General features: G+C 44.1%; 1 protein-coding gene across 3 annotated transcripts in view; it reads right to left on the reverse strand.

Annotated features, from left to right (window-relative positions):
• Positions 1–7,122: 7,122 nt before the first annotated feature.
• Positions 7,123–15,152, reverse strand: part of GALNT6 (polypeptide N-acetylgalactosaminyltransferase 6) — a 61,622-nt gene continuing 53,592 nt past the window's right edge. For all 3 annotated transcript variants that reach the window (XM_083599258.1, XM_083599257.1, XM_083599259.1), the window contains exons 9-11: positions 12,085–12,186; positions 11,027–11,179; positions 7,123–9,068 (exon numbers count right to left, since the gene is read on the reverse strand). In XM_083599258.1, coding sequence (XP_083455384.1) covers positions 8,955–9,068; positions 11,027–11,179; positions 12,085–12,186 — 369 coding nt within the window. In that variant the 3' untranslated portion in view covers positions 7,123–8,954. The remainder of the gene's footprint in view (positions 9,069–11,026; positions 11,180–12,084; positions 12,187–15,152) is intronic.

Here is a 15,152-nt window from a genome sequence, read left to right on the forward strand (position 1 = left end):
GTTCTAATGGCTGTTTTACTCTCGGAAATGTGAAGTATTTTGAAATGGATGAAGTGCGGATTGAAACACGTTTTATTATTGTGCGATATGTTGCAATCTGCCTTGTGGCCTTGCAGTGAAGACCTAGGTACAAATGCCGGAAAATAAGGTGGAAGAAAAATGACTTGCTAGATTAGGCCAGAAAGGTCAAATTCTGGATAAGGCTTTGTGCCTAGAAATGTCTCTCAGTGCTTGCTTGCTTGCTTGCTTGCTTGCTTTATTTATTTCCAAAAAATGTTTCAAAGGTGGTATAGGACAGATATCTCTCTCTCATATTTTTTTCTTTATGTTCATAGTAGAAAGAATGTATACACAACTATCTAAAAAGTAATAATGTTCTAAACAACATCAAATTACAGTATACCAAGGGTGCCTTTCTGTCAGCATTCTGTGGAAGAGATCAAAGTGCATTCTGGGAAATTTAGGTTTGCACAATTAAAGTGGATTAATGGGACGCGGGTGGCTCTGTGGGTTAAACCTAGGGCTTGTCGATCAGAAGGTCGGCAGTTCGAATCCCCGCAACGGGGTGAGCTCCCGTTGCTCGGTCCCTGCTCCTGCCAACCTAGCAGTTCGAAAGCACGTCAAAGTGCAAGTAGATAAATAGGTACCACTCTGGCGGGAAGGTAAATGGCGTTTCCGTGTGTTGCTCTGGTTCGCCAGAAGTGGCTTAGTCATGCTGGCCACATGACCCAGAAGCTGTATGCTGGCTCCCTTGGCCAGTAAAGCGAGATGAGCGCCGCAACCCCAGAGTCGGCCACGACTGGACCTAATGGTCAGGGGTCCCTTTACCTTTACCTTTAATGGGCTCAGAGCACTGGAAAGTGTGGAATGAACAAACGACTAACTGGAAGATGTATAAAACACCAAGCAAGCAGATCTGGAGGAATATAGGATGAAGGCTCCTTTTCATGTAACAGGTCAGAACAAAAGTTTAGTAAAGGGCATCTATAACCTAATGTGTGTATAAGAGTTGTCCACCAAATCAGGATGAATGCTCAATAAATAGGTTATCTGAAGGAACCTAAATTCCATGTAGTGCACAGTAGAAAATGGGCAACTCACCCTTCAGGGGAAAAGCTCTCTTAAAAAAAGAAAGGTTTTAGTAGCAACTGTGCTGATGTCGACAGAAATCAGATATTGATTGTGTGCTTGTTTACGTTCAACCTGGATGTTTGGAGTCAAATATTAGGAGCAGCAGAAACAGGAATTATTTCACCTTTCTGGTGTTAGAATTTTAGAGGTTCTTGGCACAAAGCAGCAGAGTGAGCCTTTATTTCAGTTGTTAAAAGCCAATAGAATCTTAATTGCTCAATTTTGGGAAAACATTGGCCATATAGTTATTTTAATAAACTCATTTCTAAAATGTAGGGAGAAGAGAATCAGAATGTTGAGGGTTTGGGGAATTGTCCACTAAAAGTAATGGAAATAGTGGTTTGGCTTCAATGGTTGATTTGCTGAATATTTGAACAATAGAGCCAGGGTAAATTAGTGGTCAGAATGCGCTGGATTAGGAATGGTGAGACTCGTGTTCAAATTCCCACTCAGCCAGGAAGCTCATTGTGTAACCTGGGGTCAGTCACAAACTCACAGCCAGGGGTTAGCAAATATTTTCAGCAGGGGGGCAGTCCGCTGTCCCTCAGACCATGTGGTGGGCCGGACTATATTTTGAAGAAAAAAAATGAACGAATTCCTATGCCCCACAAATAACCCAGAGATGCATTTTTAAATAAAAGGACACATTCTACTCATGTAAAAACATGCTGATTCCCGGACCGTCCACGGGCCAGATTTAGAAGGCGATTGGGCTGAATCTGGTCCCTGGGGCTTAGTTTGCCTGCCCATGGCCTAAACCTTTCTCACAGGGTTGTTCTGAGGATAAATTAGGGGAGCCCTTTGAAGGAGGAATGGAATAAAGATGTTAAAAACCCCCACAAAAATTGTTCTTGGAATTTTATAGTATTTTTAATAACCAGTCAAAATTCATAAAGGCGTCAAAATTATATTAATGCATATAATACACACATATGCATCCATATAATTTTGATGCCTTTATGAATTTGGGTTGGGAAATAGCTTTGCATGTTTTGTGTGCTTTTTGCTTTGTGTGTATTGTAATGAAAGAGATTATTGATAATAAGGTTGCTCAGAAACTTCCAGTATGTAGGGAGGGGGGATTGCAAGACAAACCAAATTGGGTAGAACCCAACATTTCACAAGCAGACTTCTGCTCATGCAATGGGACTTCACCTTTCCCCCCTCCCCCCTGCCTTGCCCCCCCAATGTACTCTAGAGGAGGGTCCCTCCTAACTCTTTGGAAAAGATTTTGCTGGTATGGGGGTGCTGCAGGGAAAGGAAAGGAAGGTGAAGTCCCACCGTGCAAGCAGAAGTCTGTTCCACTCATGCATAGACAGCTCTAGGTACCACCCCAAAAACAGAAAGCTTGTGATGACTTGTTCAGATATGGTCATTTTGCAATTTCCCTATATTACTGATATTTTGATTTTAGAGTCTATGTACAATCAACTGCTGCATAGAATCAACTACAGCGGTACCTCAGGTTACAGACGCTTCAGGTTACAGACTCCGCTAACCCGGAAATAGTACCTCGGGTTAAGAACTTTGCTTCAGGATGAGAACAGAAATCGTGCTCCGGCGGCGCAGCGGCAGCAGCAGGAGGCCCCATTAGCTAAAGTGGTGCTTCAGGTTAAGAACAGTTTCAGGTTAAGAACTGACCTCCGGAACGAATTAAGTTCTTAACCCGAGGTACCACTGTTCTACAAAATAAAGAAGGAACAAAGTAGTGCAATATACAGTCTTATTTTTCTGTGAGGTTGCAGTTTTCCACCATCGGAACTTGCTGGGAAATGGCATTAACCTCCGGTACAAATTTAGTTTGGTTTGAGGAAGTTACCTGAAAGAAGAACTTACAGGGGAAAAAAATTCTTATGAAGTCAAACACTATTAAAGAAGAAGAAGAAGAAGAAGAAGAAGAAGAAGAAGAAGAAGAAGAAGAAGAAGCCGCCAAAAACCAACAACCCACCAACACCCAGGGTTGGGGTGAAAGGAACTGTAGCTGTGGGAGCAGACGAAGGCTTGAGGTTGTACAGCAGCAAACAAGTTGAGCATCTCTGCAGATGAAAGTTGTGTTTTATGGTAGTCCACACCTTGACCTGTGAGTTGTATTCAGGGGCTCAAGATCCTTACCTCCTCCTCCTCATATAAGTTGATAGATTGCCACTAGAATATCTGCATTTTGTGAAGAATGCTGGGCACCCTTTTTTATTTTTAAAAAAGACAAATCATGATAATGATGATGGACCAAGCTAAAATGGTGAAAATGACCGGGAAAATCAGAAACTAAGAAGATAGAAACTTTAACACCAACACCAACAAGGAATGGGGAAAATTTATAAGTTATCTAAGAGAACACTGAAAACAACCAAAAACTGTGGCAGGATTATAGCAACACTTGTAATGTATGAAAAACTAAGGTAAAAAAGGATTTTTAAGAAAAATGGAGCAATTATAAAATGCAGTAGAAACGTTTGACAATGGAAACCATGGAGTAGGGGAGGGAATCCTATATGTTTATGGTTATTGTTTAAATTCGAATGTATATTGTAAAACTGAATATATATTCTTTTAAATAAAAAAGACAAGTCGTAACAGTTACTGGGGTGGTAAGCCATGGCAGTTAAACTTAGCAAAGTTTGTAGTGCAGATGGACTTTGTGACAAAGCAAAATGAAACAGCAAGCTTCCGCCTGGATCCTGGAGCCCCCCAGTTTCTCCCAGCCACTGGACAGGGGCTCCTGGGTGGGGGGCAGAAGCTTTGGGAAGGAGGCAGTTGGGCTCTAGGAGTCCTCACATCTCTTGCCCGAAGCCTTACAAGTCCTTCCTCTTGTTGCTTTCTTCAGGCAAGCTTTTGGGTAGGTTAGAATCCACCATTTTCAGCCCTCCTTAATTCATAGCAAATTGTTGTGACTTTGGATTTATTGTACAATGGCGACCACCTTAGCTGGGGCTTCAGAGGGACTAGTGAGCACATTCTAAAGTTTGAGCTAAGATTGGCCGGAGGCGCAGTCTTGAAACCAGGCCCTAGTACGTTGCAGGAGCTATAGTAGCAGCACCTCTAACTCTGGGTCCTTCCCCTGCCAGTGATGTAACAGGGGTTATTGTTGGGCAGGATCTGACCAGATGGAGGTAAAGCACCAAGCTGCACATAGCCTGTTGAGACTTGGGACTCAGCTACATTAGTAAAAAAAAAAGCGCCTTGAATGTGTTGTAAACATGCAACACCAGATGGCGCTGGAGAGCAAAAAAAAATTTATTTGCTATTTTACATAGCGCTTTTTTTCTTTTGATATAACAATTTAATTTCTGGCTTATTATAGTGTTTCCCGCCCCCCTGTGTGTAGATCTGCCCTTGCACTTTGAGAGAGATGAAGCAGTGCCAATGTCACAGCTGCCAAGGGGCGGTGACATCAGGTGGAGAAGTGAGAAAAGAAGGGACAACAGAGCTTTCTTCCAAGACAGTGCAGAAAAGAGGAACGACCCATTTATTTTTAACTATACTTCATGCTGCTTCAGAGGGAACAGAGGTGAGTAACCATAATTCCTAACATGATCAAAAGCCATACCCATGTAACCAGAAGCTAAGTAAAGAAAAGCAATTTTTTGCTGTTGTCTGCAAGAGATGTGCACAGGTTTCCCCCCCCCCCCAGGTTCTCTTGGACTTCATAACCCTCTGTACAGTGGTGCCCCGCAAGACGAATGCCTCGCAAGACGGAAAACCCACTAGACGAAGAGACTCGCGGAACGGATTCTTTTCGTCTTGTGAGGCACCACTTTTTACAAAGGCACTAGCAGCCTCGTAGCTGGTGTAGCTTGGGAATCCGAGAGGAGGGAGAAATCAGTGCAGTTTTGAAAGGCTCAGTCTGCCATCTTGATTCAAAATGGCACCCAATTGTATGTAAATGTAGACAAAAACCTCCTCCTTTATCTCAGGAACCATCATGAAAAGAATTGGTCACGATACCTTGAGGTGTGTCCAAATGGACAAACGACTGTCCAAAACACGTATCAGATTGGAGCAAAGACCACACTAAAAACTAGTACCTTGGTTTTTGAACGGCTTAGTTCTCGAACATTTTGGCTCCCGAATGCCGCAAACCCGGATGTGGTTGTTCCGGTTTGCGAACTATTTTTGGAAGCCAAACATCTGACGGGGCGTCCAATTGCAGGAAGCTCCTGCAGCCAATCAGAAGCTGCGCTTTGGTTTCCGAATGTTTTGGAAGTCGAATGGATTTCTGGATTCCATTTGACTTCCAAGGTACGACTTTATTGAGATGTTGTGGACTGCTCATGACTGTCCCATGTCTCTTTCCTCATGCGTCATCTGCTAGTGCCCACTGCGGTCATTCCCCAATCTGAGGTCCCCCCAGATGAAATATTCATGGAGAGAGCTATCAATGGCTACTAGTCGAGGCAGTAATGTCTCTGAATGCCAGCTGGAAACTGCAGATAGATTCTGCTTAGGCATCTGCTTGGCCACTGTGAAAACAGGATGCTGGGCTGAATGGGCCCCTGGCCTGATCTAGAAGGTTCTTCTCATGTTCTGCATGGGGCTGTTGTCTGAGCAATATGTCTACCTAGACCTATGCAAACTGGTCCTTGTTGTTTAGTCGTTTAGTCGTTTAGTCGTGTCCGACTCTTTGTGACCCCAGAGCATGCCAGGCACTCCTGTCTTCCACTGCCTCTTGCAGTTTGGTCAAACTCATGCTCGTAGCTTCGAGAACACTATCCGACCACCTTGTCCTCTGCCATCCCCTTCTCCTTGTGCCCTCCATCTTTCCCAACATCAGGGTCTTTTCCAGGGAGTCTTCTCTTCTCATGAGGTGGCCAAAGTATTGGAGCCTCAGCTTCAGGATACAGTGGTACCTCGGGTTACATACGCTTCAGGTTACATATGCTTCAGGTTACAGACTCCACTAACCCAGAAATAGTGCTTCAGGTTAAGAACAGTTTCAGGTTAAGAACGGACCTCGGGAACAAATTAAGTACTTAACCCGAGGTACCACTGTATGTCCTTCCAGTGAGCAGTCAGGGCTGATTTCCTTCAGAATGGAGAGGTTTGATCTTCTTGCAGTCCACGGGACTCTCAAGAGTCTCCTCCAGCACCATAATTCAAAAGCATCAATTCTTCGGCGATTCTTTATGGTCCAGCTCTCACTTCCATACATCACTAATCTGATCCTACTTGCTACCAATCCCCCATGGGCAGTTCAGAAAGACACACCATATGGCTAATTGGTTTTGGAAACGAAGGATCTTTCAGAAAGCAGACCTTTCAGAACCATTTCAGCTTGCTGTTCCAATAAATAAAAAAATAAATTTGAAATCCCCAGGGCCTGCCCAAACTCTTGGGTGTGCCTAAACCAGCTTTATGGATCCCAGACATTATGTGAACTCTGTTGTTTAGTGGTGCAAAATTATGTGACTGGGCAGTATTTCCAGAACAACACTTACTTTGCAGCTTCATTGCTGCTGTTCCTATTTGGATGTATGGAGATACGTCCCACACATATATTGTTCTGTGCCCTTTTGCTGATAAATGTTGTGGTCGCTGACAACCGCATGAAAATTAATGGTTCTGGAGATAAAAGGGCAGGAAAATGGTTGCCAATTTGGAATCTCTCCACAGACCCCAGTGGCTTATGTATAAATATCCTCCAATGTTTGACTCAAGATATGAAATACTCAGAAGCAATTAAAAAGTTCGTTGTGTGGCAGTAAGGGAGCAACACCCAACTTCCATGGGGTCTGATATACCCAGCCTATATATATATATATATATATATATATATATATATATATAAAATATAATATATATATATATATATATGTGTGTGTGTGTGTGTGTGTGTGTGTATATATATATATAAATTTTGGAGTCCAACATATTTATACAGAATACACTTAAAACATGAGGACTGATCAAATGGAAGACTTGAAGCTAATATTTTTCTCAAAAGCAGCTTCCAACATTAGCCTCCTATTTGAAAGTAAGCAAAGTCAGACAAGGTTCTCTTGTAAAATAGAATTTTAAGTTTTATTATTTCCAGTTGGAAATTTACCCAAGGCAGGTCTTTGCCTTTCAGCTAAAGCCTTCCTGGAAATGAACACAATGGGAAAACCAATGTCACCTTCTGCATTCAAAAATTAGGGAAACAGACAGCACCTTTGGTCTTTCTTCAAAAAACCCCATAAACAAACGGCTTTTAAAGTGTAGTGTGCTCAAAAACACCCAATTCTTAGGATGTTCTGGAGGTACATTTTCCTTCAAATTCACCTCTACACTTTGCATTAAATGGACAGTGCAATAGCTAATCAAGCTATGGGTAAGAAGAGGCTCATTGTGAATTCACGACGAAGCTGCTCTTTGTGGCTGAACAGCATCTTGGGCTTGCATTTGGAAAAAAATAAAAATCCCCACCTCCAGTGACATCCCCAAAACAAATAAGCTATTTTTCTTAACAGCATACAAAACAAATGAGGAAAACAGAGATTTGCTCCATCAGGCAACTGCAACTAGCAGTATATCATGTACTAATTTACTTCAGCAGGTGTTTTTGTAAAGACAGGCACGCACACACTCATTCCCTGTTGGGTAGTCTCTACAATCCCATCCATGAAGGTGATTCTGCAGACTTCTGCAGCATCCGTTCCCTCAAAGCAAGCAGCTTCTCCATCTGGTCTTAAAAAATATAGGCACATTAGCAGCTTTCCTTGCTCTAAGGCATCGCAGTGTACAATCAAGGTCATGAGAGGATCAGGAAGTTGTCAAACCGTGCAGGCTACACAAACAGGTGTGTGTGGGGGGGTCAAGTTCATGTCAAAGGCCTCTGGAGGTCTGGATTGCAGCGATCAGAAAGGCACACCAGGTCCCTGACGTTGGGAGTCATAAGGAAGGGCCTAGCAAAAATGCTACCCTTCCATCATTCCTTTGAGGTCCAGGGAGTACATCTCCCCTCTTTGGTAAAGGGATAAAGCTGCCTTGAGGATGCTTTAAAAAAGAGAGGAAGGGACTTATTTGCAGCACGATGGTGAGAGGCCTGACGAGGTAAGGCACTGGCAACGGGCTGTGCAAAGAGGTGAAAATTTCAGCCACAAAACAATACCACACTCCAGTGTTACACTATTGTAAAATGCAGTCCTAACCTACTGAAACTTGGGGGGGGGGGCAACAGTTTCTGCACTGCCCACCGGCATCTGTGTGCAAGATCTTTGGGGGGGGGGGAAACATAGCTGAGAAACTCTTAGAAATGTCCCCCCAAAGTCTGTACAATGCAGTTTCTCCTTCCACAGTCTCCGTGTGGTCAGAAGATGCTTTTCCTATGTAACAGAGTTTAAAGTCATCTTTGGCATCAGTTATTTTCTAAACTATCCCACAGGTAAACTATTTCTTAGGACAGGCTCTGCACTTCCGCAAGCTGCTACTTCCTACGCACCTCACAGCATACAAAAGTTAAGAGGAAAAAAATATTTTACATCCTATCAACGCCCCCCCCCCTTAAATCTACTGCAAAATAAAACCACCATTGTTGTCCGTCTCACAATATGGAGCTTTGATTAACAATACTTATGGTACTCTAAAGGGGAAACTCACCAGCTTGGAATTTTACTTAATTAAAAAGAACTAAAGATACACCAAGGTTTGCTGTGTCCTCTTTGACCATCCCATCCCACAAAGGCACAAAAGTGTTTTGTAAGTCAAGTGTGATTACGCAGCATATTTGACTGGGTTCCCTTCTTTCTCTGAACTTGTCCTCTGTCTTCTTGGTAGTGGAGTTAAGAGAACAGAAACTTTCACAAGAGGACCTTGGCAACAGGCTTTGTGGTCCTTGCCAGGATTGCTTAGCTGAAGTACCAAAGCTGATGGGGATCTGCAGAGTTGCAGGAAGCCATGGAAGGATGCTCTCCCCTTGCAGACAGACATTTGTTAGATGCCACATTTTTAAGGAGGTGATCCTAAAAAAAGAAGAAATTGAAGAGCATTGCCTTAGATCACTCCAAAGTCCATCCAAGCCCAGTATTCTATCCCTAAGAGAAGTAGGAGAGATTCCTATGAGCAATTAGAAAAGGAGAACACAAAGCTGATAGATTTTCCCTGTATCCTCACAGAGTGTGATATATGGATATTATACCTCTGTACCTATAGCTCAAGGTGGGTTAAATCACAGAGCCTAGGGCTTGCCGATCAGAAGGTCGGCAGTTCGAATCCCCGCGACGGGGTGAGCTCTCGTTGCTCGGTCCCTCCTCCTGCCCACCTAGCAGTTCGAAAGCACGTCAAAGTGCAAGTAGATAAATAGGTACCACTCCAGCGGGAAGGTAAACGGCGTTTCCGTGCGCTGCTCTGGTTCGCCAGAAGCGGCTTAGTCATGCTGGCCACATGACCCGGAAGCTGTATGCTGGCTCCCTTGGCCAATAAAGCGAGATGAGCGCCGCAACCCCAGAGTCGTCCATGACTGGACCTAACAGTTAGGGGTCCCTTTACCTTTTTACCTATAGCTCCCAAGGCTTCCAAGGAAGTCCAGCACTCTAGGAATATGCAATTCTTTGGGGCAGCACCAAATGCCCCTCTTGAAATTTGTCTGGTATTTGCCGGGGACAAAGTTCATTGGTTTTGGGGGTGGTGGAGGGGAAATATTTGCAGTGTTTCTGAAGTAAGGGAGGTGCACATACCATAGCAAAAGCATCCTCTCCCCTCCTGACTGAAGGTGGGGAAAATATCCGCTACTCAAGTCAGGTTTTTGTTGTTGTTGTTTATGGCAAATGGCCATTAACAAGGAAAATGTTAACTCTTGTTGCTGCTACCATGGATAGCAGCAGCCAGGGGACAAGGCAGGAGTTCTTCTGGGTGGTCAGAGAGTGGCTACAGCTTCCTGCACACTCCTGAAGAGCAGAATATCCCAAAAACATGTTGGTGGGGAAGAATTGTCGCTCATTTGACATTTTCCCCAATTCTGGAAGTTTATTTTTTATTTTTTGAAAAGTTTCTCCTAATCCTTAGCAGCATAACTCGCCGCTGCCAAAATACTGTGAATATGGCCACCCCACAAACAAAATTACCCTGTTGGGGTCCTGTAGACTCACTAGCCCCCTCCAAGAAACAAAATCCAGAAACATTTTAATTCCAGTGTTTTTCATCACAGCCCTATTGTTTAAAGAGAGATTAAAACCCTGTCTTTGGCATCAACCATTTTCAGACAGGTTATTAAGCATCCGTGCTTATTTAGCTAAGCTCATTTGGCTCTCGTGGGCTCCCTGGGGAGGAAGGACAGGATATAAATGGAATAAATAAATACTAGTTAGTCATTGAGAGACTTGCCCCTCCATGAATTTTTAGAATGACTTTTTTTTTTGAGACCATCACCAGACCAGGTGCTAGAGCAGGCATAGGCAAACTCGGCCCTCCAGATGTTTTGGGACTCCCATCATCCCTAGCTAACAGGATCAGTGGTCAGGGATGATGGGAATTGTAGTTCCAAAACATCTGGGGGGCCAAGTTTGCCTATGCCTGTGCTAGAGAAACATGTAACAACCCAGCAAACAAATAGCGTTGTGAAAATGGAGTTCTCTCACTTCCCCATTTCCCCTTCAAAGTAGTGGGGGTGAGTGGCTCCCACAATGTCAAGAGGGATCGTCAGATCCTCCTTTGTGGTGGCTGCTGCAACTTCTCATTACAGCACACCCCAAGCCCACACTCAGTGGCTGCTTTCAGAAGGAACTCCTTGCTCTCCAGAAAAAATGACAGAATAGAACTGCCCATTATGTACTTCGGCCAGGCCAGGCTGTAGCCATAGCAGCAAGGAATGTCTGTCTGGCAAGCAGTGGACGACTGATGGGGGGCAAAAACAGGGGTTCCGAGAGCAAGAGAAAAGCATGCCGCTCTGAAATCTACTATATCTATAACTTAAAGCACTCACATTAGTCAGTTCCCATTCTTCATTTTCCGGCACCCGGGAGTGCTTCCCTGTATAGTGACAGTCTCCCAGTTCCACGGGTCCCATCTTGGAACGGAGGCAGAGCTGCTTGCCAATGTTGTGCCGCAGGTCTCGCTGGGATGTGTATTCAAAGTACTGAGAACGACACACAAAAGAACAGCCACCGGGGAGTTACTAAGAGGCCTTCCTCATCAGAAAGCAACTGAGAGGAGTCAGGCTTTTGCTTTGTTCTGGGGTAGAGCGGTTTATTTTTACACTTCAAGAAAACGTGGATCCAAAACAAAGGGGTAGGCAATCCCTTTCCAGACTTGGGGAACAAGTCTATACAGTTGTACCTTGGTTGTCGAACTTAATCTGTTCGACACCCGGAACCATTCGAAAACCAAGGCGCGGCTTCCAGTTGACTGCAGGAACTTCCTGAACTCAATCAAAAGCCATGGGAGCCACGTTGGAAATTTGGCTTCCGAAAAACATTCGCAAACCAGCACACCTGCTTCTGGGTTTGCAACGTTCAGGAGCCGAATTGTTCAGCTACTAAGCATTCAAGATCCAAGGTATGACTGTAGAAGGTGTATTTTGATTAATGCAGTGTTCTTTTTTCCCTGTTTTAAATTGGAAACCTAGGGGGGAAATGTGGGTATGCTCTTATACTAGGAAAGTTGCAAGTAGTTCAGACAGTCCAGAATAATCTCTACAGAAGCACTTGTTTGCCCGAAATCAGGGCAGCACAAAACTTCCAGACTGCAGCGCCTGAAATCATAGCCCTGTGGTGCGTGCTCAGACATGAGAAGAGACATGGGGTGCTGTCCAATGAAGCAGTTCCATTCACACAAGGACTTTTGGCTACGCAGTGGAACATCCCCTCCATCTCCATCTTTCCCTGTGTTCTACTAAACCTGTTCTGAGGTTTTTTCCAGTTCCCCGGAAGGGTTGGGAAAGGGCATGAGAAGAGAGGAGAAGGAGTGGAAGTCTCATTGCACAAATGGGAGTGTTTTGCTGGATTCCACCCTAAGACCGGACTTTTCTCACGAATTCCATACCTGATTGCCTCCCATCCCATGGCAGGGGTACATGATGAGCGGCTTCCCTCCATGGTTGTTCTCTCCAACATCCAGGCAGCGTTTGGCACCCTCATTTCTAATCTGAAAACAACCCAACACTGTCAGGGGTCCATCTACAGCCAGAAGCAGTACCTAGGTGCTTTCTGTATGCAGTGTGCAGCCCCGAATTCCCCCCCTTCAGCCCAACTAACCTCCCACCTCTCTCAAAGCAACTATATCTAACTTATCTTCCATTTCTAGCTACTAGCATACCTAGTTCCTGCTCAAGAAACAAAAACTGTACCACTCCTTTGCAATATATACACCCTTTTTCAAAAAACCTTCCCACTAGGTTTCAAATCAGAATATTCTAAGTTCTGAAGACAGTGAAGGCCATTAGACTGGTTCCTTAGTAGAAATGACGGAGGGAGGGAGGGAGAAAAGCAGGGGCTTAGGAAGGGAGGCGGTGGGGGCGGAGCACCCCGGGAGTACCCTCACTGAGGGGGGTGACATTCGGTGCGCCAACTGCCCGTGACTCCCAAGCTTACCCCGAGCCATCGAGGTAAGAGGGGGAGCTGCGCCGCTTTGCCGGCGCCGTTCCCACCTTCCCCCTTCATTTTGACAGACTGGGGGAGGCTTGGGAGTTGCGGGCAGGTGGCGCGGCGAATGTTCGCCATGGGCGGCTCGCTCCATCCCCAGCTGCAGGGCCTCTGAGCGGCTATTCCGTGCCTGGGAGGGCACACACCGCACCGCACCACACACCCCTCGGGAGCACGCCCGCTCTGGGCAGCGCAGGCATATGCTCCGCTACTGGAGGGAAGGAAGGAGTCAAGAGTTCATAAGCTGAGAAGTAAAGGTAAAGGTAAAGGTAAAGGTAAAGGGACCCCTGACCATTAGGTCCAGTTGTGACCGACTCTGGGGTTGCGGCGTTCATCTTGCTTTATTGGCCAAGGGAGCCGGCATACAGCTTCCGGGTCATGTGGCCAGCATGACTAAGCCGCTTCTGGCGAACCAGAGCATCGCACGGAAATGCCGTTTACCTTCCCGCCAGAGCGGTACCTAATTATCTACTTGCACTTGGACGTGCTTTCGAAGTGCTAGGTTGGCAGGAGCAGGGACCGAGCAACGGGAGCTCACCCCGTTGCGGGGATTCGAACTGCCGACCTTCTGAATGGCAAGTCCTAGGCTCTGTGGTTTAACCCACAGCGCCACCTGCGTCCCTTAAGCTGAGAAGTACAGATTGACAAAGCAAAAATTAAAGCTTTTGAAGGCTGGTTAATGAAGGGTTTGCTTTCTGTAGCAAAGCCAAAGGGCAGCGAATAAAAGACGCATCCAGATTTCCTTTTCTGCTGCATAGGTCCCTTCTTTAAAGCTCTGTGTCCAAGTGGTCCCCCCTCCTGCCTTGGCACTTCCCCCCAAAACCTGCTGAATCGTAGCAAATGGCAATCTGGGGGAAACCTGAAGTGCCCTTTGTTGTGCTTCAGCTTTAAAGCATGGCGTTGTGCTTGGAAAGCACGGGACAAAAGATATGAGTCGATGTGTGAAGACATGCATCATTTTCACTTGGTGGAGAATCAAACCTATTCCCGGAGTTTCACTCTTAGTCACATTGGAGTGGGATGGAAGATTGGAAATACACAAGCAATTTTAAATGTTTATACATGTAGGTTTTACAGGCCTACCATCTGGATTTGGAACATAGGGGGAAGCGGGGCACATTGATGCACCAACAATATTTCAATATCGAGAAATGTTATTTGTGTTGCGACATCACTAAAACGTGTCTATACATGTGTGAGTACAACAGTTGCGACTGCGCCGCCCGCCAGTTAGCCGTTGGCATTTGACAAGAGTAGGTATGTTTTTAGCACGGTCAAATAAAAAATTACGTGAAATGTAAAAGTGTTCCAACGCTGTTTTATGTCGTTTAGTTACGATTTAAAAATACCCAAAGGTAAGTTATTGCACTCAGTAGTCAGGATTACACGTGATTTTTAAATAAGTTCAGTGGTTTTATTAATAATTGTTAGGTGTGGTTTTTTTTAAAAAATATGTCCACTGGGGCACTTTGATACACTAAGACACGGGGCACATTGATACATATTAAAGTGCCCCACTAGTGTACAATAGTGCCCCAATATACAAGTTTGCATGAAATCTCTAAACTCATTAAATTTGAAAAGAAAAAAACTGTTGTTTACTACATGGCCAAAGTCATTTCTAAATATAATATGACCGATTATCAAGTGTCATATCTCAGGAAAAAACCAGGACCTTGTATGTTTGTCAAACATCATCTCTTTGTACTTTTTCTATTGACTTAAGTGGATATAATGTGAAATAGAAGCTAAACGTTAAGTAATTATCTTATTTTTTATAAGCATTTTGTTTAAATTACTATTTTTTGAACTACCTAATGTGAGTTCTTATACTTTTTAAGTTTTTCCAAAGTTTTTTTTAATGGATAGGTGTTTGAGGAGAGATTAATGTAAGTTTTGATGTTTCGTTAAGAAAACCTGCCATAAAGTCTATGATATGTGTGAAACACTGTTAGTTTTGATACGTAATTTAAATTTTAAGTAGCAAATTGTAAGGCTGATTATGATCTCTCACAATAAAAAATGTTTTTTCATTAAATTTTTGCAAATAATTACTATTCTCATACAATTTATGCTTTGTATCAAAGTGCCCCATCGGTGGGACAGAACGATACAAACCCCATTTTTTTTTACTGAAGTCATTATATTCTCATTATCTTCTAACTTTAATGGTTCTTTTGATTGCTATTATAACACTGATTAGTTATGCCATGCATCAAGCAAAAAAAATAAATAATTATTTGACTCATTTTTGTTACATAAAATATGAGATTGAATTTTTCTGTATCAATCTGCCCCACTTCCCCCTACATATATTCTCAATCCGAATCTGGACCAGGTACTGGCATTCTGAGCCAGTCCTCATTGCAGAATATATTATGAACCAAGAAAGGGCCAAGTGGAAAATTTGGGGTGTTTCTTCCTGAGGCATCTGGCGGAACGCGGTTGGATGTAGAAGGCAAGGCTAGA

The sequence above is a fragment of the Podarcis filfolensis genome (assembly GCF_964270895.1).
Source record: "Podarcis filfolensis genome assembly, chromosome: 2".
Lineage (NCBI taxonomy): Eukaryota > Metazoa > Chordata > Lepidosauria > Squamata > Lacertidae > Podarcis > Podarcis filfolensis.